Here is a 23,042-nt window from a genome sequence, read left to right as displayed (position 1 = left end):
TGTGTTTTCTCTCAGACTGTGGTCAGAGAGCAGCTCAGGGCCTTCAGTCTGCAGCTCAGGTATGTTCAGATATTGTTTTTCTTCCTTAATCCTCTCTGCCGCCGTGTCTTTGTCCCTCCCTCTGGGTCTAAATGCTGAACAGAGCTTCACTTATTACAGCCTGAAAAGACGTCTGTCTGACCGCAGCTCTGCACATCCATATCAACACTGCATGGCCAAAAGTATGTGGACACCTGAACATCCAAGCACTTGTGATAGGTAGCTGAACGTGTGATTATAAAACCATCCAACCCAAACCAACATCGAACCGGATGATGAGGACTTCATTAGGTCAAATAAAACGCATTAAAATCTGAAAGTTTACGCTTGTTGACAGTTTTGAAAACTGGCTTCCTCCATGACATGTTCGTCTAGTTTTTGGTGTTGACTCAGCACCTCAGTGTTACAGTTTCAGTGTTTACTCTGTAAAACAAACAGGAGGAAAAAACTCCAACTGCTGCACAAAGTTCTGCTTCTGAGGTGAGTAAAACCTAAAAAACTGTAGTTAACTTCAACCAGGCAGCAACAAAAGCTCCACATTCTTCTTCTAATCCTGCTTTTAGTGTGTTTCATGTCAAAGCTCACAGCGTTTCCTGAGTCTGAAATCAGCTTCAGGCTACTAATAAAGTCTGACTCCTCCTTGCTCCAAAGGTCCTCTTGTCTGAAAACAGAGGAGAAAAAGAAGAAACTCAATCCGACAGACGAGGAACAACGAGGGATGGGAGCGCAGGAGAAGGAGGAGGACGCAGCTCCTTCGAAGGAGAAGAAGCAACAGAAAACCTCCAAAGAAGTTTATTTCTCCGTCCTGCCGGACAGATACGAACCTCTGATTGAGGAGGTGGAGGAGGAGGCTCCAGAGGAGAGGAGGAAGAGGAAGGAGGATAAGAAGAGGAAGAAGAAGCAGCGCTACAAGAAGTACAGGAAGGTAAGAAGTGATGACCTTTGACCTGACGGGGTGCTGTTGTGATAATGTTGTGATAATGTTGTGATAATGTTACTGCAACACTGTCTGTTGATAAACATTAACCAACGATCACGACTCGTCAATAAACACACAAATAAAACAGAAAACAAAGTTCATGTAGAAATAACACGACACTGTATCATGAAATAAGACACATTTAAAAAACTATTAAATAAAATTATCAAATATAAATAAAACTGAAAGTAATTTACAAATAAATATCTAAAAAATAAATATTTAATAATCATTACTACAGCTGGTGCTGATAATAACAGTAGTAAAATATTAAGCTCAACTTAAGTTTACATGTAATTCAACTGAAGACACAGTTAAAATTCAAAGCTTCTTTGAAAAAATATATCAAAGAAAACATAAATATCTGCGACGCATTAACACCTGAGTCCAACATAAAACTTGAGTTTGGCTCAATAAAACCGTCTTACCTGCACACTTCAGGTGAAGTCACAGCCTGCTGTTAAACATTGACAGAAGAGTGAGTCTGACCTTTGACCCCGACACACGTTTTCAACCTGACATGACAAAGAAAACAGCAAACAAGGCATTTTTTAGCAGAGGAGTTGGTGACAGGACCAGAAACTGACTTGATCTGCAGTGAAGTATATTAAAGTTTTCTGTAGTAAAGGTGGAATTTGAGGTGCTGTGGACATGGCAGTATTTTTAATGTGTTAACTCTACCACAAAGAGGACTGCATGCAGTTACCTGTCGTGGATTAAAGATCAGACATCAGACTCAACCAGGTGGTCAGACATGTATGAAGCTAAAGCCAAAGCTAACGCTAAAGCTAATAAGCTAATAAGCTAATTGACATGTTGATTCTTGTTTGTTTAATCTGTAAACAAACAGAAACATTCATGCTAACATAACATTCATGCTAACAGCTCTGTGAGGCTATAGCTAGCCACAGCTAAATGCTAACATACAGGAAGTGCAGCCGCTGAGGCTGAGTTTCAACCAAGCTGCGCTGGCGTGGCTAAAAACATGACGGTAAATGATGCGACGTGAACAACGCACTGAGGGAAAGTCACACTTAAACATATTCGTCGACAGTTAAAGGAATTGAACCTTTACATGTGTTTTTATCCCCTTTTTTCTGTCTGGCAGAACGTGGGGAAGGCGCTGCGTTTCAGCTGGCGCTGTCTGATGGCTGGTTTACAGAGCATGGCCGCCACGTACAGCACACCTGTCTCAGCCGTGTCCACAGTGATGACAGAAGTTCACCGATCCAACACCAGCAAAGCATGATGGGACACGGTCAGACAGGCCCCGAACACAGACCCTTCTTATCTGAGGGCCCCCCTGACCTGACGCCTCATCCATGATGTGACGATGGCCAGGAGCACTGCTTTTACTTTTATTTATAACAATGAAGGAATGTGATTTTAATGGATGGTGAAAGAAATACATGAAAGCTTAATGGAATTTTAAAAATGCAATTTCACCTGCAACAGATGTCTAAGAATAACTAAAGATCCTTCGTTAATCTGTGAAGAAAACAACTTTTCAGCTGGTTGAAATGAATGTCGTTGAGTTTACCTTTGTGTGTACTGTTCGTATCATGTTTTCATCATCTTTCGGATGACTTTTCATATGTGTACCATCATTTTATGTGCCTATTTTATATTTTTAATACATCACATATAATGTGTACAATCAACCTAAACTCCTTTGCTCTCAATGATTTTCAGAATCGTGTAGCTACTTCTGAAAACTTATATTTTCTTATACCTTTAATATTAAAACCTGTACTGGATTTTATCAAATAAATTCACCTTTAACCTGTAACCTGATTGGAATGTGTAAATCCTCCATGCCTTGTCTCTTCCCTTTCCTCTCCCTTGTCATTTCCCCCTTCCTTCCATCTTCTTGTCTTTTCTACCTGCATCTCTCTTTCCCACACCCTGTTTCCTTTTCCTCCTCCATCTCATCTTTCTTACTTCTTGGTTTCCTTCCTTACCAGCCACTTTCCTTCTCTTCCTCCTTTACTAATGCTATACCTCCTCTTATCCATCCTTATTTCCTTCTCTACCTCCTTCCATTCCTCCATCTTGACTTTTCTGCCTCCAGCTTTCATTTCTTACTTCACCCATTGCTTCCATGCCTTCTTCTTTCCTTCTCTGTGTCCTTGTTTCCTCTTCTTACTTCCTCCCCTTCCATTCTTTTTATGCCTTTTCCTTTCCTTCTATGATCTCTTCTTTTCTTATCTACCTCATCCTTCCTTTTCCTGCCTTCTCTTCCATGTTTCCTAGCTCCTCTTTGTGGAAGTGACGGACAGGCATCGACCTGCATTACGCGACATGGCCACAGGATGGCGCTGGATCGCTGCGCTGCAAACACTCCACTCCTTCCCCTCCTTAAAAGGGAAGAAAGGCGGGGGGAAACTTCCAGATGAAAGTTCACTATAAATTTGGACCCTCGCCCCCTCGTTTGTCTGTCCGGCAGGTTAAAAGCTATCCTGGTGACAGCAGCAGCTGTTCGGCCAGAGACTCAGGCAGACCCCACCGCACCGAGGCTTCTCACAAACACGGCAACAAAATGGAGAGCCCCTGAAACTTCGTCTGAAAACCAACTTTTACTTTCCCGCAGAACGTTAAAGAAATAACAGACTTGTACAGACCTGACGGGGGTAATGTCTCCACTGCAGCTGTCCGTCTACTGGCGCCTCTCCCTCGTCTTCTTCTTGACCCCTTTCCTCTTCTTTCTCGACATTTTCACGGCCGCCATCGTCGCGGCCACTTGTCACCACGGCAACAGCACGAGCGCCGGCACTTCGGAGGGTACTCTGCCACCGCACGGGGAGAGCAACCAATCATGGCGCGCCGAAGGTGAAGCCGATTGGTTAATGGAGAGCGGGAACCCAGACGTGAGTGAAGCTCACTGAAATAGTTTTCTACCACTTTCCCTGTAATATTTGAACGTTTATTTAGCCGTTTCTACAGTTAAAATTCAATTTATCAGAGTGTATTTGTGAGATATTTTCAAACAGTGATGCTAAAAACACATTACACAACTGTTGGCTGTACAGATTAACACAGTGTTAATGTACAACAAGAAGATGTTTTTGACTGGAGGAGGGGGGAACAGGTAGCCTAGCTCAGTGAAGAGAGAAAAATACACTTTCCAGCATCTCATGTCTGAACATACTGCATTTTGTTGGCTAACAAGCTAGTCGCCAGTTCAGATGGATCAGGACTGTTGATCGTACTTAAAAAGAAATTTAATTACATCACCCTGGACTCTGGGAAACTGCAATGTGCTTTTGAGGCTACACATTTTTTCGGGCATTCCATAACAATTAATCAAGAAAATAATCTGCAGATTTATCAATATTTGAAATAAGAAGATGCAGTTTCGTAGATTTGGTTGTTCGGTCACTGCACTCAAACAAAGGACTTCAGTGCTGAAAACTAATTTTCGCCTTTGAAGCAAGGCGTAATTAGTTTATTTGCATGTGATTTTCCTTGTGTTCAAATCTGTTTTTCAGGCCTTAATTATATTGTGCTCACATGGTGCATATATTCCAAATAAAGTTATGGTGGATCAAATTACGTAGTATTATTCCAACGCAGACGTACTGATTCCCTGCCATGAAATGAAGCTGACAGCTGTTTTGTCTGCACTTGGTGGGAACTCAGAGGTCACCGGGTCTAATCCACGGACATGTTTTTGGGATACACGTGTTTTGGGGTAGCACTTTGTCTTTCGTAATTTATCTTTGTGTGTTTGTCTTCGTGTGTGTGTGTCAGTCAGCGTGTGGTTGGACAGGCTGGTTGTCCTACGGTCAGACTTTCTTCATGGTCGGGATGCTGCTGGGATCTCTGGTTGGAGGAGCATTATCGGACCGGTAAAACACAAACACTCATATAATCCACAATGTTTTGTGACTTAAGCTGCTTCAATGTGCTCCTGCGCTACCGTGTTCTGTCTGATTGTACAGGTATGGGAAGCGTCCTGTGTTACTGGTGTGTTTGTGCCTGCACGCTGTGAGCGGCCTCGTGCCTGTCGTCCTTCCTCAACCGTTCCTCTTCCTCGCTGTTCGCTGCCTGACGGGCATCTGCTGCTGCTGCATCAACATCTGCTCCTTCAGTCTGGGTAACAGCACACAGACAGTCTTTAGTGACTTGTGGTTGACTGGTTGTCAAATGAGCTTTATTGGACCGTGGTGGGACGCACTCACACACATGGCTGATAAAGAGCACGTGTCCCAGATAAAGTCAAGCCAGCCAGGCTGAGTGCTAATGAAGCACGGCAGCTTCCAGCAGCTTTCTGACCTCTGACCACTTCTGAGCTCTGGATGGAGGAGACATTTTTGAAAAGACTGAAAGAATCAGTGGGAACAGTGGGTTCATTACAGCTCACAGTATATCAGGAGAGGACAGCATAGAGTTTGTCCTGAGGGTGGGGGAGAGGAAAGGTCAGCAGGTCATTAAAATATATAAGGTCTTCTGGGAAGCAGGAATGTGATCAAGGGAGGTCTTCACCTGTCCACTTGTTTGCGAGTATCTTAGATACGCATTTTTACTGACTGCATACTGAGTCAGTCTACTCAGGTCTGGACGGGTCCTGCAGTTTTGTTGCAGGTCTCAGGTCTGTGTGCTTTCATACTTGAGTGGATCCAAGTGGACTCTGAGTAAAACCCTAATTATGTGGTGCGTCATCGTCATGATCACAGGAGAAAAATGTGTTTTTGAAGTACATGAAACATGACATGAGCTGCTGCCCTTTTCATAACCGGTTAATGCCATACTTTGTGTAGCTGAACTTTCTCTGTTTGGGTCTGTTCAGGTCCACTGCACCCTGGCCCAGGTTATCCTCGGGTTTATTTAGATTAGGACTTCCACAGGTCTGTTTCGGATTAGGACATACAGTCTTCAGTAAATTTCACAGTATTTTGTCCAGCAGTTGTCAGAGTTTTCGTGGTCTCGCAATCAGTGACTGTTACGTTGGGTTCAGACTACACACAGTGTCAGATTAGACAACTGTGGAGCCATAAAACCTGACAGACTGCACGTTGGCCCCCTGACCAATCATAGCTTTCCACCTTTCATGACCATGTGATGTAATTTGGACGGAGGTGTTGAGGAGTAGCAATGTGACTAAACATGTTGTCTGAAGTGGTGTGTCTGATAGTGGCTGTGTTGGGTTTGAAAAAGCCTTCTGTGCCACCAACAACATCTTGCTCTTTCACTTCACCGTGTTTACAGTTGAGTGCTCTGCGCTCCTATTGGTCAACGTCACCAACAAGTCATGGAATTGGCCCCACTCCGCCAGAGAAGAATTCCTCTCGTATTTTTGTTAGGACGTCGTGTGGTGTCCCACGTGAAGAGTTAGTCCACAAGGAAATCTGCAATGGTCGCACCCGACATCCTCCGCCTGTCGGGTCGGGATGTTATCAGGCTGATATCGTGAGTCTGATACTCTACATGTCAGATGATAAGAAACAAGAAAGTGGTGAGAAGTGTCAAACATATGATGTTTGCAGTAATTTAGAAACAGCAGCTTCATGACGCTGAGACGTTCCTCTGGCTTTCCCTAAAAGAAGCTGATTTTGACTATCTGCCCAGGAACTGATCGTGGACTTGACAGGACAAATCATGGGACTGCACATACAAAATGTTGACAATGATAAAAGGATAGCCTGTTGGAGGGCCGAGTGGCAGCCTAGAACATGATTCCTGCAGCTACCTAACTGTCAGAGGTTTGGAGTCCAGGCCTCCAACTTTCACCAGGTCTGTGGTGGTGGACGACGATGAGTCCACAGAACTGGATCTGGACTCTTTCGAGCAACAGATGATCGCTTTCTTTGACAGCAAAGGTGCATCCATGGACAGCAACGATGCTGAGGCATGTCAACCCCCCCAAAAAAACAAACGTACTGCTCAGGCTGACAGCACAAAGACAACCTGACAGACAGACATGTTTCCTGAGGAAACATTACAGGAGCCAATCAACACAGACGACAAACGGCAAGGTGTTCATAAGACCGAATGGTTCACCAGAGGAGGTAAAGGTGCTGGTCAACAGGGAAATTACACAACTGGACAAGTATAAGCGATGGCATCCCCTGGCTGAACAACAGCCAAGGTCATGAAACGGTCGCCTGTGCTTCGGTAAACTCCTGACAGCTCACTGAGAGCATAAAACGTGACTGAGGTTAAATTCATAACAATGATTGGCCGTCGTCAATCATTTCCTCCACTAACTCGATCATCAGCTGAAAGTTCTTCATGGTTCGACCTCAAAATAAGACTTTAAAAATAAGACTTGAAGATCGACCGGCTTTCTAAAAACTGTCCTTACGTGAAAAGCTGATGAAGTCTGCAGTCAACACCGGTATTGATCATATTTCAGGTTTTAGTATATGTGGAATGTGCAGGTTTGTCATCAGGCTCTAAGATGGTGCTCATGTCCCTGGTGTGGGATCAATAAAGTTTTATGTTTTCGCAATTATTTTAACAACATTTTCATGGAAATATTCTGCTTTGTTCCATCGTCTGTTTTGGTCGATGTCGTCGGGTCACACCTGGACTCCTGATGTTGTTTTATGAGTTATTTCAGTTCTGATCTTTATGGTCGACTTGTCCTTCATTTTGTGGTCTTGTATTGATGCAGTTTTTTGTTGTTGTGCTCATGACGTGTGCAGGTAGACCAGCGAGTAATCACCTGTGTGTGTTCTTGTGTTTGTGTTGCAGCAGTGGAGTGGACCCTCCCTGCTGCTCGCCTCTGGCCGCCGGCCTTCCTGCCTTTCTGCTTCAGCCTGGGGACGATGGGTGGAGCTCCGCTGGCCTGGCTCAGCCCCACCTGGAGACAGCTTCACCTGTCGCTGGCTCTGCCTCATCTCCTCTGTCTGCCGCTCTATTTGTAGGTGCACACACACCTGTCTACCTGTCCTGCTGAGTCTTTTTTAAATGTTTTTTCTCTGTCTCTGAAGTTCAATCCCAGAGTCTCCTCGCTGGCTGCTGTTAAAAAGGAGGACTGATACTCTGGACCGTTACTGCAGCAACAGCCCTGCAGACAAACACTGTCTTGACCTGGTAAACACACAAACACTCAGTTACAGTTGACGTGATATTCTAGAGTTTTCTGATTGTCAACAAATCCCATAAAAAGACTCAAACCAACTCATTGCTCATTAACACGTTGTGTGTGTGCGTCGCAGGCTGAGGCATCTTCTTCCTCTGAGCCATAGAGCTCCATGAAACACCTTCCTTCATCACCATCAACACACACACTAGTTTATTCTGACCTGCGTGTCCTTACCTTTGTCCTACATCATCTGTGTCTCTTTGTCGTGCTAATAGTTATCCTGACTGTCACTCTTCGTCAATGAGTTAACTCCGTGTGTGTGTGTGTGTGTTTCTGTGGAGCTGCTGGAGTCAGCCTGGTCTGACTTGCAGAAAGCCAATGAGGCGCACAAGGAACCGCCCCCTGGAGGCCACGCCCCCAGTGACATCATTCACCTCAGACACCCGACCGTCCTGCTGCGGCTGTTTATCATGAGCTACCTGAGGTACCACACTAATATTAAGAGCTCCAGGACAGAGTATCAGGGCCACTGTTCTAATACAGAGAAAAAGATATATTATATGTTATCTGGAGAGTAAAATTATAATATTTCAACAAAAAAAATCTTATTTCCCAATTTAACTTGTGATTTTTTGAGAATGAAGCCATAATTTCACAAAAGTGAATTTGCGCTATTTTCTGAATAAAGTTGTAATACTCAAAAATTAATTCAAAATATACTATTTTCACAATTAAGTTGAAATATTTGAAGAATGAAGTTGTGATTTTTTTGCTCTTCTAGCTAATCATCCTATTCAGATAATATACAAAAACTTGAAAATGATCATTACTCCTGTAATATTTTAGTTACGTATGATGGCAAAGTAAAAAAGTACTTTGAAATTACTTTTAAAACAATTACTGAAATGTGTCACTGTGAAGTGTTGACGCATTTCATCCAGCGTTACTTCAAGTTTTACTTCCTGAATTACAAATTATATTTACCTCACAGAGTGATATGATCCCCCTCCCATCATGCAGTGCAGCGTCGGCGCTGACGTACTACGGCATCTGTATGAACATCGGCTCATTTGGTGTCGGCGTCTACTCCGCCCAGTTCTTCTCCGGCCTATCAGAGGCTCCATGCCTGCTCGTCCCATTGGCTCGCCTGGGACGCCGGCCCCTCAGCATGATCGCTCAGTTCCTGAGTGGAGCGGCCTGCTTCCTGTCGTTACTGCTATCCAAATACAACGGTGAAGTATCTGTGTGATCAGCCGTCAATACTACAAATTACAAAGCTTTGTCGTACTGGAGCAGCTAGTTAGTTACACTTAAACTAGGCCCTAAACATCATTTTACACATTATTATGACCCTTTTAACGTGCTTTTAGGTTGTATCCAGAGCTGAAGGTAAGATGCTTCAAAAAGGCCACATTTCAGACCACAACAGTGTCAAAAGGTTTTAGGGGCATACAGTCGTATCGTCAGCATAAATGCGGATACTTCTTAGCTTTAGTACATGAATACACTCTGTCTGCCCGTGAAGCTCTGGACTAAACCGTCTCTGAGAAACAAAGAAGGATCCTATGTTATTGATCAGTAATCATTTCATAATCTTTATCGTGCGTGCAGGTGAGCCGGTCCTGGTGATGAGTCTGGCTCTGCTGGGGAAACTGTGCATCCTGGCCGCCATCTTCATCTCCATACTGTACGGCATTGAGCTGTTCCCCACCGTGGTCAGGTACACGCTAACACACACACTCACACACACACGCACGCTCAGAGGTTTACCTGGCTGTGTATGATGTTAACCACATCATTATAATCCAGACAGCGGTGCGTGTCCATGGTCAACTTGTCTTTCCGGCTCGGCTGTCTGGTCAACTCCCTCGTCCCTTCCAACCCAAACGGGGCAATCTCATTTGCTGCCATGGTTGTGTACAGCAGTGGACCAATCTTAAGCTGCGGGCTGTGCCTGCTGCTGCCGGAGACCAGCGGCGTCCCGCTTCCTGATTCGGTGGAGGACTGTGACAGGCAGCCTCGGCCCCGCCCGCCCAGCATAAGCGCCCTCTGGAGGAGACGGTGAGGCTTCGTTCACCTCAGCTGCAGCGTGCACGCCGACATGCGCTGTCATCTTTAACACTAAAGGCAGAGAGCAGGCGGTTTTAGTCACATGACAACGTGCTTACTAAAAATATTAAAATGGAAACTCCCCAAATTTAGATGTTTTTTACAACACTGAGCTACTTTCAAACAGTCTGCTCAGATTTATATGAAGTCTTCTATCTGAGCGTTTGCCTTCAGAATTAACATTTCATCTCAGAACTCAAAACTTTTTTACTTGCTGTTGTTATTGACAGTTTTTAACCAGAGTGCTCTTTTCGTTTGTATCAGGGTAAAGATCAGTAAAGCTCAGAGTGCTTTCCTCTGAGTGCTGGCTTTCAAAAACCGCCGCAGACTCGACAAATTCAGAACTATTACGCAACAACACACAGCACGTGGAGCTGCTGCTCAGACTGCTTCTGCCAGAGGTGTTGAGTCACGTTGCAGCCTGAAATTCCAATTAATGTTTAAACAGCACAAAGTCACAGATTCATTTTCATAAACTAAAGATCAACTACGTTTAAAATCTCTGCAAGAAAGAAAATGAATCAACATCACACACACATTAACAGCTGCAGAGTGAACCATTTTGTTGATTTACTGTGTGTATGTGTGTGTGTGTGTGTGTGTGTGTGTGTGTGTGTGTGTGTGTGTGTGTGTATTTTCAGGAAGCTGGTGAGCAACCAAAGCAGGAAAACTGAGATCCTCCCTGCAGAGAAAGAGGACACGCACACACCGAACACACACACAGCGCTGATGCCAACACACTCGGTCTGAGTCAGCTTGTCTTTACGGTCATGAAGAGTTTTCACTTTTGTTTCTGTTTAGTTCTGATTTTAATTTAATGACCAAAGAAGTGAGAGAGCAGAGAGCCACCAGAGCTGAGAGGAGGAGGAGGAGGCGGAGGAGGAGGAGAAGGAGGAGGAGAGCACACCTGCTGCAGGAGGTGGTGGTGGTGTGATGTGACTGGCTTTCCGAGGCTGGAGCGGACGTTTGAGTTTTATTCTCATGTTGTTGTTTTTGTATCACTTTGTTCATTTTTCTTCTCTGTGAAAATAAACTGGACATCATTGATCAGAGTTCAAGAAGTATTCATGTACTTTACTGAGTAATACCACAATGGAAACACGCTGAAGTAAAACAAGAGTTTACAGACATGCTAAAAAAGCTAAAAGCTAACAGCAGCGTTCACCATCTTAGCTTTGAGTGTTAGCATGCTAACAGTTGTTGACCCTGAGGGGAACGTGAGCGTCTGAACGTTCATCACAGTCCATCCAGCAGCTTCGAGGTGTTTCAGTCTCAACGAAGCGGTGGACCGACAGGCTTCCATCCACAGAGCCACGCTGCTAACAGCTTAACTCTCAGCTGAACTACTTCAGAGCTGCTGCGGTAGGAAACGTAACAATCAAGTAAAGTACAAGTACCTCAAAACTGTACAGGACTTGTGTAAATGTGCTTTATTACTTTGGAGTACTGCTAATCAAACACGTTTGAAGCTTCAGGCAGGTTTTCTTTGTACATTTGAATGAACAAAATGAGTTGAATGAATAAAAATGCATTTTTAATGGTGAACGTCTGCTTTTTCATATTCCATTCTTAAAGGTACAGCACCACCCGCAGGACAAAAGAGGAGCTGCAGCCTTTAAAATCTGTATTTGAATCAGACAGAGGACGAATGCTTCACTGTTTTTGACACTTTATGGACATCTCACAGACACTTCATGAATACTGTAAGTTTATAATTGGACCAGACAACGTTTAGGTTTGCTGTCTTTTTATTTTAAATATCTTTCCGTATTTTTAAATCTTGCCCAGATGTTTGGACTTTCTTACACAAAATGGAAGAAATAAGCAGGAATATCAGCAAAGCTGTTATAAATGAGTTTTATTTATGATCCTCATACAATCTCTAAAACCAGCTGACAGAAACACCTGCTGTCACCTTAAAAAGCCCTCATCATTATATATAAACTAAACAGTTTGTGAAGGTGGAGGCAGTAACAGATCCCACACGTGAAGCTTTAAATACTGTTTGATATGAAAACACCACGAAAAAGTAAATCTCTACCTGAAAGTTTAATATTACTTGTAAAATTCTATTGAAGTTCCCTTTTCAAAGCAGAAACAACGTCCAAGATGACTGAAAGTGTTTGAGTGAAGACTACAAACAGGATGCGAACAGAAAACCAATGTTTTGATCAGGTGACCGTCACCTGCACAACGACCAGCTGAATAAAGACGAGGAAGGAACACAAAGTGCTGGGATGTCGGTGGGTGTGGAGATGAAAAGAAAAGCTGAAATATTAAAGTGGAAAAGACTTTTTGTGTTTTTTGGTGCCTGACCGAAACTTTTAAAAAGTACTTTGTGCTTTATTATGTTTTTTTAATTGCTACACAAACCAATAAAGATGTAATCCAAACTCTCACTCACATTCTTCTTCATCTTGAGTTTCTCATTTGTCCTCAGTTACGTTCCGATCATGAAAAACAAACCTGTGACTGTTTCCGTAAAGCTTCCTGGTTCAGTCCAGATGAATTCTGGGTAAGCGTTTGTGTTGTGTTGCGTCAGCTGAACATATCAAATGTGGCGTTCTGAATGATAAGTTAATAACTTCAGGTCAGATTTTCACGTTTGAGATCAAACTTTTGGAGTTTTTGCTTGAAAAAACGATTTAAACGACTGTTTCTCGAAATAGTTGCTGATTAATCATCTTTCCATCAATTCGTTATTCGACATATCACTGCAGCTCTGACGTGTTCCCCAAGACGTCAAACATTTGTTTGCTTGACCCCTCCTGCTCCCCGTAGAACCTGCTGTCTTGCTGCGGTTGCGTCTGACCACCAGGGGGCGGCGGTCAGTACGAGACGAAGTTGGCGGGGAAGATCCCGACCCGCCCGTCGGCCAGCTGTCCCTCCCACCAGTCGTACTGGGAGTCGGTCTTGGTGATGACGGTGATGCGGTCGCCGGGGACAAAGCTCAGGTCGCCGGCCTGCTGACCTGTGAACGGGTGGGTCGCTGTGACGACCAGCTGCCCGCTAGCTCCGCCCACTGACGGTCTTCCAGCTACAGGAGAAGAAGAACGTTGTTTTAACGAATCCACCATCAATTATATTCGTGTACAGGAATCGTTGAGTATTTTAAGAAATCGCTTCTGCTGGAGACACCAGACAAAACTGATCATGACTTTTTATTGATTAGCCAATTATGTCCCTGATTGATCAGTTTGTCAATCAAATAGTGAGAAATACGTATTCTAATCTCCCACAACCCCTCGGCGATGCATTCATGCCATAACGTTCAATGTTCACTACTTTTACCAGAAAAATGACTCAAATATTCACTTCCTGTTGACGCTTTGTTGCAGCTGTACAATCACTGCTAGCTTAGCTTAGCACAAAGACTGGAAACAGGTGGGTGCAGCGAGCTTTTGGCTTATGCTTTACGTTTAATACTTCAAGCACTTTTTTCCTGTATGTACTTCTTTTACTTCAGTAACAGTTTAAATGCAGGACTTTTACGTGTAGCAGTGTTTGTTCGTGTGATATCAGTACTTTTACTGAAGTATCTGAGTGCCTCCTTCAGCACTGGTACGTGTTTAATGAAGTTTTCTCTGAAGTACTCTCAGCTCTGTGCTACTCATCCGTGTCGTGTCGTACCGCAGATTTGTGATTTTCTGGAGGCAAACTGACCTGAATCAGAAAGAAATCTCAGCAATGAACGAATGAACGAGTCGAGAGCTGAACGAATCACAGGGAATTAATCAGCTACTGATCGATAATCAATTCATTTACAGTGTGACAATTTTCATCTTTTCTCTGTTTTATGTCCTGTGAACTGAATATCTCTGAGTTTTGGACTGTTGTAGACGTAACCGTTTTATATTTCATATTATTTATAAGATTAACTGAAAAAACAAACACTGGATTAATCGATGATGAAGATCGATCAATCTTAATCAGTCTCCAGGTGTGTATATCTAAAGTAAAACTTCACTCTGCAGGTCGCTCTGGTGTCTGTCTGCAGGTTGAGTCTGTGACCACTAGAGGGAAGCGCAGCCCCAAAGCTGAGTGCACACAAACACTCCTTAGACTGCAGGTTTGTGTGTTTCAGTGAAAACAGGCCGTTTCTAAGGCGTTAATGTGCAGCTCACACGCACTCGGCTAACAGCAGCATTATTGATGAGTGCTGTGTATTGATACTGGCTGGTTCATGAAGGTCGTGAGTTAATAACAGACAGAGTACACACATCTTCACTTCCATCCTCTGCCAAGTGCGTGTGTTGTGGTGAGCTACTGTAGGAATGAAAACAGTGATCTCTCATCATCTGTCAAAGACGGCATTGAAAGAAAGATGGAGGAAGAGAAGGAATGAAGGAAATAAAAAAGGAAAGGGGGTGGAGGAGTCAGAAGGAAAGAAGTGGGTAAGGAAGAAAGGGAGGCATGGTGAAGGAAAGAGGAAAGGAGGCAATGAAAGACAACAAGAGGCAGAGAAGGAAAGGAAGGAGGTGAAGAAGGACACAGAATAATAACAAGAGAAAAGGAAATGTGTGAAGGAAAGGAGAGGAGAAAGAAAGATTGAGGGAAAGAAAGACAAGAAGAGGTCTAAAAGAAAAGGAGGGAAGAGGAAGTGAAGAAGGAAAGAAAGATGTAAAGTGGGTAGCAGAGAGGAAGAGGAAGGGCCATCAGAGGAAGAGAGAAGGGAAGGGAAGGAAAGGAGGAGGAAAATAAGAGTATGCAGAGGTGAAAGAAAAATATGGGGTAGGAAAGGAAAAGATGTAGTGTAGGAAAGAAGGTGGAGGGGAAAGAAAAGACAAGGTGAAGAAGGAAAGAAGAAAATGAAGCACAGCGAATGAAAATAGAAGGTAGTGAAGGAAAGAAGGGGTAAAGAAGGAAAAGATGGAGTAGAGAAGGAAAGGAAGGGAAATGGAGAAGGAAAGATTGAGGTTAAGAAAGACCAGAGGAGGTAAAGAAAGAAAGAAAGAAAGAAAGAAAGAAAGAAAGAGAGTGTAACAGAAGGATGTAAAAAACAAGGTGCAAGGGAAGGAGGTTGAGGAGAAGAAGAGAAGTGGGTAAGGAAGGACAGAAGACAGAAGGTGGCAACAGAAAGCAGGAAGAGAAGGAAAGGAGGAAGGAAGGAAGGAAACAAGGTTTGTAGGAAAAGACAGGAGGTGGTAGTGAAGGCACAGCTGTAACCAGATGGAGGAAGGTAGAACTCACCTGAGGTCTCAGATTTATAGACAGAGATGCTCGGGTAGAGGGCGTTTTTACTTCCTGTACACACATACGAACACATGCGCGCACGCGCGCACACACACACACACACACACACACACACACACACACAAAGACAGTCAGGTGAAATGCGTGCCCTGGGTTTCGCCTCTCAGGCTACAGGCAGACCCTCCTGGTCCTCATGTCAAACAGGTGAGACGCTGTCTGTCAGCGAGGCGTCACCTTTACTGGCCGCTGGCTGCTCGTAGCTGGTCGCTGCTCTCTGCTGAGGTGGAGCTGGAGGTCTGGAGGGAGGATGAGACGACTGGAGAGAGAGACAAAGGTACAAATCTCAATCAGGATGATGCATTCCTGAAGAAATGTGTGCGAGTTGAAGTAGAAAGTTGAAGAACAAGTCCAGCATACATGGGTTCCATCTTTGGAGTCACTTACCTTCGGACGCATGTTCTTGCTGGTCCAGTCAGCCGTGTAGGCCTCGGCGTAGGCGTCCAGGATGTGGTAGAGGTCGGAGCATTCCGACGGCGGGTACACGTCGCCGTTCAAGATGGCCGATGCACGGATGTCTTGGGAGTAGAACCTGCACCCACACGCACACAAACACTCACACATTCCATGTTCATGTTGACACAAACGACACGTTGAGTGAAGGTGGGCGCCGACGGCTGATGCGCGTACTTGCGGTTGGTTTCTTTGCGTTCGATCAGGTAGGATCCCTCCAGAGAAATACCTGCAAACAAACCTCGGGATCTGCAGTAGGTGAAGACCGCCGCGGTGCTGCGAAGAGCCACGTCCGCCTCCACATTCCTGGACGAGAGAAGACACAGGAAGAGACAGGAAGCCTGAAACTGAAACGAAGCTGCCGGCGTGGAGTCAGAAGGAAGTGAGCTGGCCAGACCTCTGCAGCTGCTCCTCGTCCCTGCTGCAGGCTACAGGCTAAAATAGCCGCTACTAGCTGAACACTAAACTAAACTAAACTAAACTAAACTAAACTAAACTACTAAACACATCTCCCAGGCAGCTGTCAGTGGTCAAGGTGCATTGTGGGTAAGGTGGGCACCAGGTTTTGAAAGGAAGACAAATGAACGTTTCACCACCCTGACCCTGGTTGCCATCCAGGCAAAGTCATTAGCTTCATGTCGCTAACAGGAGTCGACAGCTATTCCAGTGGCAACATTTACCTGCAAGTCAAGTACCTGGCCACGCCCACACACAGGTGCCAACGCACATGCACGCGCCAAAAACCTGTCGAACTGCCCTGAAACAACACTGACCTCCTTAATCTAAAATTAACCTCACACACACGAATCACATCCTCTAAAGTAAATCACACCTGCCGCACAGGTTCAACAGACGCTGAGTTCAAAACACAAACACAACAACTGTCATTAAACGTCTCGTAAATCTGCACGCAGAATAGAGCATTAAACCGTAAACTATAATTTACATCAAAAGTCACGATTAGAGGCAATTAAGAGACAGACAGACAGAGTGAGAGTGCAGGTGCTCACCTGCCCATGGGTCCCACAGCAACCGTGAAGTTCCCGCCCAGCGTCAGGTTCCCGCCCTTCGTGAACGCCTCGATGGCCCTCCGTTGGTTCAGGATGATCACCAGGTCTGACACCTGAGCGAGTCACACAAATAAACATTCATCCATTTCAGTTCTGTTGTTGCAGCGAGGTCGTTTGAGTGGGGGCAGGCTCTCTGCGCCGGTGCGTTCAAGGACCATCGGACACCTTAACTCTGACACCAACATTTGAAGGTTAAAGAACCTGCAGACTTTTGTCAGGACCTTCTGTGAACAGGCTGCAGGCAGGTGTCACTTCTTCACGCACAGACTGAAAGTGACTCATTTAGAATCTGAAACACGTTCATGGAGTTTGAAGTTTAAACACTTCAGTTAATCCAGTTTATACAGTAACACCAGTTTTAATATCATCATACACAGACGCACCTTTCTGTAATAATAGTATTTCACACTGTGTACTGTGACTCTATACGTGTGTCATCACTCACCTCCACCCCGATCTCGAAGCCTCCGCCCAGACCAGCGATGCCGATGGCAGACGGTGCCGACCAGCCTGAACACACACACACACACACACACACACACACACACACACGCGCACACACACACACACACACACACACACACGCACACACACCTGTGCATTTTATTCCACTTTATTTTGATAGAATTTCTAATTGCCTGTTTCTAATTTGCCTTGTTGCACTTTATAACTTTGCTCTGAAAAGTGTGATTTGAATAAGGGCTGAAAACCACTTCCAAAAGTTCATCTATGTTTGTTTTATTTCCACATGTTTTCTCTAAATAAGTTGAACATGAATCAGATATCAGGCCACAAAGGGCACAGCTGTTTGTGGAACACTGACCATGAACATGTGGTCAGTGTTCCACAAACCTCCGTTCTTGGCATGACACTATCAGCATGCTGCCTGATCTACCAACTAAAGTCAAAGATGAAACCTCTTCTTCAACTGTTTAAGCAAGTTTAATGTATTATTTTTGTTATGCGCAGTTTTGGAGGGGATCCCCATTCGGAAAGGTCAAGCGATGCAAATTTCAAAGCTTTAGAAATTCTCCAATTCCTTAAATCTTGTTTAACAATCAGCAGCTTTGGGCGCTGCTCAGCACTCTGAAAAATTACATTAATTGATGGCCACAAGGCAGCAGAAGGCTGTCAGAGGACAGCAAAGTGCTTTCATGGAGCTGTTTCCTCAGTTTGTAATGAAATTAAGCAGCAGTTAGCGGGAACAGAGGAGGTCAAGAAAACCTTCAGAGGGACCTGCTCGTAGGATTGTCAGGAGGACAAATCAAACCCTCCTGTTTGAGCGGACAGACCTTCTGCCAAGCGTGGCAGGGGATCCATCCATCCAAGATGAAAAGAGGATGACAACAATGATCCTGAACACACCTCAAAATCCACAATGAACTACCTGAAGAGGACCGGCTGAAGGTCCCCTGATGTGACCATCATCGACAATCTGTGGACAGACATCAGAAGACCAGAACACACAAGACGACCCACGAATCTGACCGAAGCAGAGGCCTTTGGAAAATCCCTCAAACAAAAACCACAAGAATCCTAATTGGCATCACAAAGCTGTGATGCCTCCCACGGGGGGTGTTACTAAGCACTGACCATGCAGGGGGCCAAATGTTTGCTTCTGGCCCTGTTACTATGATTAAATGGGAAAAGACCGAAATAAAAAGCAATCGCACTTGAAAAATCAAAGAATCACATGTGACTTGATGGAAATCAGGGGATCTTTTACTCCATCATTAAAACATCAAGCATTTTATAGAGCTACAATTTGCCAAGACAGCTTGAGATTTACAAGAAACGAAGTTCAGAGTTATTAAATCTAGCATGTTTGACCTCCACCTTCACTCCATGTTTCCCTCTCCACCTCTATTTCCGTCCTGTTATCAGGCTCTGGAGCAAAGCCACAGGCTGGATGATTAATATCACTGCGGAGTGCCTTGAGTCACTCTGATGAAATGCGGAAGATTAAAATCAAGAATTCATTGTGGTAGTTTGTATTGGCGCCAGTGTTTGGAGATTTGGTTGAACGACTCTTATTAGCTGAAAATCCAACCACCAAAAAGGCCTGCAGAGGAGGCGAGACGCAGCCGCAGCTCAGCTCGATCCGTGTGACCCTCGGCGGACTTTTGGCAGGATGACAAACTTCGACATCTGCCACCGAAATACCAGAGCCGCAACCGCTGGACAAGAAATTAACATCCATAACGCATCAGATGACTGCACGCCACTGCGCCCAGCGCTACAGGCACATTTGAGGATGTTTGTTTGTACCCAAGGCAATACGAAGCATCCCAAAAAATAAAAAAACAAGAAGGAAAAACCTGAAAAAGAAGCCAAATCCCTGCCCGATGCTGACCTCTGACCCCCCTGGAGAGGGTCAACAGCGCTTAGCAGAGTTCTGTGCTGTTTCTGTGCCTTACGTCTGTCGGACAGCCTGGCGATGACGATGCCGCTGCCTCCTCTGGCTGTGATCATGAAGCCGGCCTTGATGACGGAGATGATGGCGAGACCCTCCGCCTTCGCTATCACATGAGCTGAAACACACACACAGGTTTCTACACCAATAAACGTACACAGGAACATATTTCATCAAACTGAAGGCTGACATCAGCAGGCTGAGATGCTCACAACGACGACGCTCACAGGCTGACGTTTAGCCGGCAAAATGTTCACCACGTTCAGCGTCTCAGTTTATGTTAGCATGCTAACATTAGCTGATTAGCAGTAAACACAAAGTTAATTCAAGAAGCATTCATGTGCTTTACTTACTAATACGTAAAAGTCAAAGTTCAACTGAAGTACTGGTGTGTATAAATATACACACTTCAACGCACGTCATCACAGTTTATGCCCTTCCTTTCTACCCTCCGGCCCATCGTCTTCCTCAGACAGACGGCGTGATGAAGGACAGGGCGGTTGGACGTCTTGTTTACCGGGGATGAGTTTGTCCGGTCCGTTCCTGTTGGAGATTTCGGTGAAGTCTCTCAGGATCTTGGCGGCTTTCTTGGCCTCTGACCTCAGATTGGACGGGATGGGGTTACTCACTGCAAACACACAAACACGCACTTGGTTAAAACATCATCAGCTCATTCAGAGCTGCTCCCAAAGCTTCTCCACTTCAAACCGTCCTGTCAGATTTTAGCCTCGTCCAGTTCACGAGACGTCTTCAGACGTCTCGTTCTGTTGGACCAACAGTTCAAAACCCAAACGGATTCAGTTTACTGTGATGGTGAACAGAGAAAACCAGCAGATATTCACATTTAAAGCCTTCATCTGGATCATCTGCGAACTGGTTGCAGGTCAGTTGCTTTTGCTTTTGTCACTTCTTCATGCACAGACTGAGAGTCGTGTATCTAAACCACAAACACATGTTTCTATTCAGTTAGTCCTCCCTCTCTCTGAAGCGCTCTTGGATCATGGGCGTCAGTGTGTCCTCTGTGCTGTAGCTGGTGGGCGAGGTGGGGCTGTAGATGTGCTCCTGGTGCTGAAGGAGCGCTTTGTTAGCGTGTTGTAGCTCAGCTGAGGATGGGGCGCTGGGGCTGCCGTGTGCTGTTGTGTCATGTGTTAGGAATGTGCTGGATGCAGCAGCAGCATGCTGGCAGACTGTTTGAAGCTCTGACAGCAGAAACAGGAACCCAAAGGCTCACTGGTGCCAAAGCAGCTGCTAACATGGGTGCTAACATCAAATATCACTGAACACAAAGTACAGCTGAGGCTTATGGGAACATTGTTCGTGTTGCAGGTATTTGCTCATTAACCAAAGTAATGGACACATTAAAAATAAGACAAAAAGCCAACTCGGGTTCAGACACCACAGGTCTGTGAACAGCAGACCTGCTCCAAAATCCACGCTACAAAAGCTTTAGTCATCTTTAATACTGTAGTAGAGGAGGATCCAGTGGTCTAACAGGAAGTTCTAATGGTCTATGCAGCAGTTCAAGTCATCTTTGAGGCGGTTCCACTGATCTTCAACGATCTTTTCTTCCATGAGGAGTTCCTGGGGGTCTTTGAGGAACTTCTAATTGGCTAAGAGGAGCTTCTAGTTGTCTCTGAGGCGGTTCTGTTATTCTTTGAGGAGGTTCCAGTCGTCTTCTAACACTTTCTTGTCATGTTTCTGGTTCTGGTGATCTTTTAGGTTGTGGTCTTCTAATAGGAGGTTCCATTCACTTTCAGTTTGGTTCCCGTGACTGAGGAGGTTCTTGTGTTGTTGACGTCACGACGCCTCACTGTTTCACCCTCTCCCAATTACCTGCTAAATGACTAATTAACCAATCACAGGCCCTGAGCTCAAACTCAATCAGTGAGGAGCTAATTGACCATAATGAGGACTCATTAATGCTGACGAGCAACGAGCGATTCGCTGCAGCAGGAGCGTTTCCGTGCCGACAAGCGTGTGCAGTCCATCACACGTTAGTTCAACATCTTCTCCTGCATCGTTTCCACAAACAGACACAAAACATCAGTCTGATGAGTTCAAAGTCAAACACGAAGATGAGTTCAGCTCATAATTCAACATTTTTATTTTAACAAATTAAAAAATAGTCCATCTTAACCTCAACTCTCCTCAGTGGAACCGCTGCAACCTCCTTAAACAAGACCAGAACCTCCTCAGAAACCAGAAACCTGCAGAACCTCCTCAGAAACCAGCAGAACCCCTTCAGGACTACAGATGAGAAGGACCCTCACCTGTGGAACCACCAAGAACTGGCGGATCCTGTGAGACCGGATCACTGAGAGGGAGGGAGGGAGAGAGAGGCGGGGGGAGGGGGGGCGACAGGTAAACAGCCAGCTGAGCTCTCGAGCTCTCTAACACGTCAGTCTGTCCGCTTAATAAACTTACTTTTCTTCCTTTCTTCCTTCCCTCCTTTCTTCCTCCCTTCCTGTCTTCCTTCCCTCCTTTCTTCGCGCTGCTCTGGTCGTTTAAACCGCGGACAGGTGAGCCACACGAAGCCCTCTCCTCTCTTCGCTTCACTTCCGCCTCACCGTCTCGATTCTCCTGACAGACCGCGCGCTGCCGGAAACCGAAGACGGGTCACGTGAAAATAAATAACGTCGATAAAACGAGCCCACCTGGGCAGGTGAGGGCAGATGGGAGGAGTTAATTGGTGGTCTCGAGACGTCACGCAGAAACAGGTGCAACGAAACGTACTGACGGACTGTGTTGTCAGGGAGACCGGCGGCGCGCGGACAGCTCTGACAGACGCGTCCTGAACAGCTGGGCGCGTTCCCGACACCTGGGCTTTTCCCCCAGAGCTGGGTCTCCCAGGCAGAGGACACACCTGTCCACTGGTCCTTTCTCACTTCAGCAAACATCACGTCCACGAGGACAGACAGGTGAACTGAAGACGTCCCGTCTGTGAAGAACACAGGTGAGTCCTGAGCGTCGCTGTGGATTCAACAGCAATGTGACAGGATGACCGAAGCGATGGATGTGGGCTGCTTTTCACCACTGCTGCTACGCTCCTTCATGCTTCTGTGTGCATTGACACACACACATGTGTTAAATATCACATGTATGTTTAAAATCTGATTCTACTTGTTATCTTCTATTTGTTTGGAAATCCATTTTGGGGGAAAATAAGAGCGAATCGTATTTGTGGAGCGTGACCTTGATGAGATGTGTCTCAGAGATTCGTAATAAACTCAAACAAAACGTCCTTTCATCCGGTTACAATGCAACACAAACACAACACAAAGTGCGTGTTTCTGGCTCAGTGTGTCAGTTTCTGATGTCTGAATATTATTGGATGGATTTTCTCTGGGATCATGATGCTCTTTAAGTGGTAAATTTGTAAATTTTCTTTGGAGAGTTTACACAAACTTAAGTCTGCTTTTGAACAACAGCTGCCATTTCTTGAATAACACAGGAGTCATTTTAGTGATTCCATGTGAATGTTTTAGATTATTATTACATATTTAGATAAACATTCCCTCATGTCAACTGAACACATCTTTCACAAATGTCTTGTTTTAAAGAAGTTTGTCTTTTCAGCATCCTGCCATTGACGAGTCGTCGCCACAGGTAATAATGATGACGATGTTCAGCGGGTGTGAGTCTGCTCTCAGGTCAGTTCGGCTCATGTCTGTCCGCTCAGAGAGAGGCTGGAGACCTCAC

The 23,042-nt window shown here is 45.1% G+C and overlaps 3 protein-coding genes across 5 annotated transcripts; 2 read left to right on the top strand and 1 right to left on the bottom strand.

Annotated features, from left to right (window-relative positions):
* Positions 1-327: 327 nt before the first annotated feature.
* LOC143315862 (required for drug-induced death protein 1) lies at positions 328-2,807 on the top strand. 2 transcript variants are annotated; one of them, XM_076723381.1, is made up of 3 exons: positions 328-519; positions 691-964; positions 2,127-2,807. In XM_076723381.1, exons 2-3 carry the CDS (start codon positions 758-760, stop codon positions 2,265-2,267), a joined length of 348 nt encoding a protein of 115 aa, XP_076579496.1. In that variant the 5' UTR covers positions 328-519; positions 691-757; the 3' UTR covers positions 2,268-2,807. The 2 variants fall into 2 exon arrangements, with proteins under 2 accessions (XP_076579496.1, XP_076579495.1); XM_076723380.1 differs by having other exon boundaries at positions 328-964.
* A 792-nt stretch (positions 2,808-3,599) lies between these two features.
* On the top strand, positions 3,600-10,907 carry LOC143315681 (solute carrier family 22 member 13). The gene is made up of 10 exons (XM_076723007.1): positions 3,600-3,885; positions 4,769-4,866; positions 4,960-5,114; positions 7,715-7,883; positions 7,954-8,056; positions 8,390-8,532; positions 9,069-9,280; positions 9,660-9,768; positions 9,858-10,109; positions 10,799-10,907. The coding sequence occupies exons 1-10, from the start codon at positions 3,652-3,654 to the stop codon at positions 10,905-10,907; spliced, it is 1,584 nt and encodes a 527-aa protein (XP_076579122.1). The 5' UTR covers positions 3,600-3,651.
* A 1,047-nt stretch (positions 10,908-11,954) lies between these two features.
* On the bottom strand, positions 11,955-22,069 carry sh3yl1 (SH3 and SYLF domain containing 1). Of its 2 annotated transcripts, XM_076723366.1 has the most exons (10): positions 21,768-22,069; positions 19,861-19,971; positions 19,348-19,461; positions 17,376-17,440; positions 16,871-16,983; positions 16,038-16,166; positions 15,795-15,939; positions 15,585-15,666; positions 15,348-15,401; positions 11,955-13,194 (listed from the first exon to the last, which is right to left on the bottom strand). In XM_076723366.1, coding segments are annotated over exons 1-10 (1,023 nt in total). In that variant the 5' UTR covers positions 21,769-22,069; the 3' UTR covers positions 11,955-12,985. The 2 variants fall into 2 exon arrangements, with proteins under 2 accessions (XP_076579481.1, XP_076579482.1); XM_076723367.1 differs by lacking the exons at positions 19,861-19,971; positions 21,768-22,069 and adding an exon at positions 19,697-19,731 and having other exon boundaries at positions 11,956-13,194.
* Between the last annotated feature and the right edge of the window lie 973 nt (positions 22,070-23,042).

The sequence above is a fragment of the Chaetodon auriga genome, chromosome 23, assembly GCF_051107435.1.
Source record: "Chaetodon auriga isolate fChaAug3 chromosome 23, fChaAug3.hap1, whole genome shotgun sequence".
Classification (NCBI taxonomy): Eukaryota; Metazoa; Chordata; class Actinopteri; order Chaetodontiformes; family Chaetodontidae; genus Chaetodon; species Chaetodon auriga.
This window is presented reverse-complemented; position numbering and strand designations above follow the sequence as displayed.

What these genes read in the sequence shown, in the direction of transcription:
- LOC143315862 (XM_076723380.1), top strand. Translation starts at nt 611, where the DNA reads ATGTCAAAGCTCACAGCGTTTCCTGAGTCTGAAATCAGCTTCAGGCTA. An exon ending in GCTACAAGAAGTACAGGAAG is followed by an intron (nt 965 to 2,126) that starts GTAAGAAGTGAT and finishes TCTGTCTGGCAG; the next exon opens with AACGTGGGGAAGGCGCTGCG.
- LOC143315681 (XM_076723007.1), top strand. Translation starts at nt 3,652, where the DNA reads ATGTCTCCACTGCAGCTGTCCGTCTACTGGCGCCTCTCCCTCGTCTTC. An exon ending in TGGAGAGCGGGAACCCAGAC is followed by an intron (nt 3,886 to 4,768) that starts GTGAGTGAAGCT and finishes TGTGTGTGTCAG; the next exon opens with TCAGCGTGTGGTTGGACAGG. An exon ending in AGCGCCCTCTGGAGGAGACG is followed by an intron (nt 10,110 to 10,798) that starts GTGAGGCTTCGT and finishes GTGTATTTTCAG; the next exon opens with GAAGCTGGTGAGCAACCAAA.
- sh3yl1 (XM_076723366.1), bottom strand. An exon ending in GCTTCGAGATCGGGGTGGAG is followed by an intron (nt 16,984 to 17,375) that starts GTGAGTGATGAC and finishes TGACTCGCTCAG; the next exon opens with GTGTCAGACCTGGTGATCAT. An exon ending in GCAAGAACATGCGTCCGAAG is followed by an intron (nt 15,667 to 15,794) that starts GTAAGTGACTCC and finishes CTCTCTCTCCAG; the next exon opens with TCGTCTCATCCTCCCTCCAG.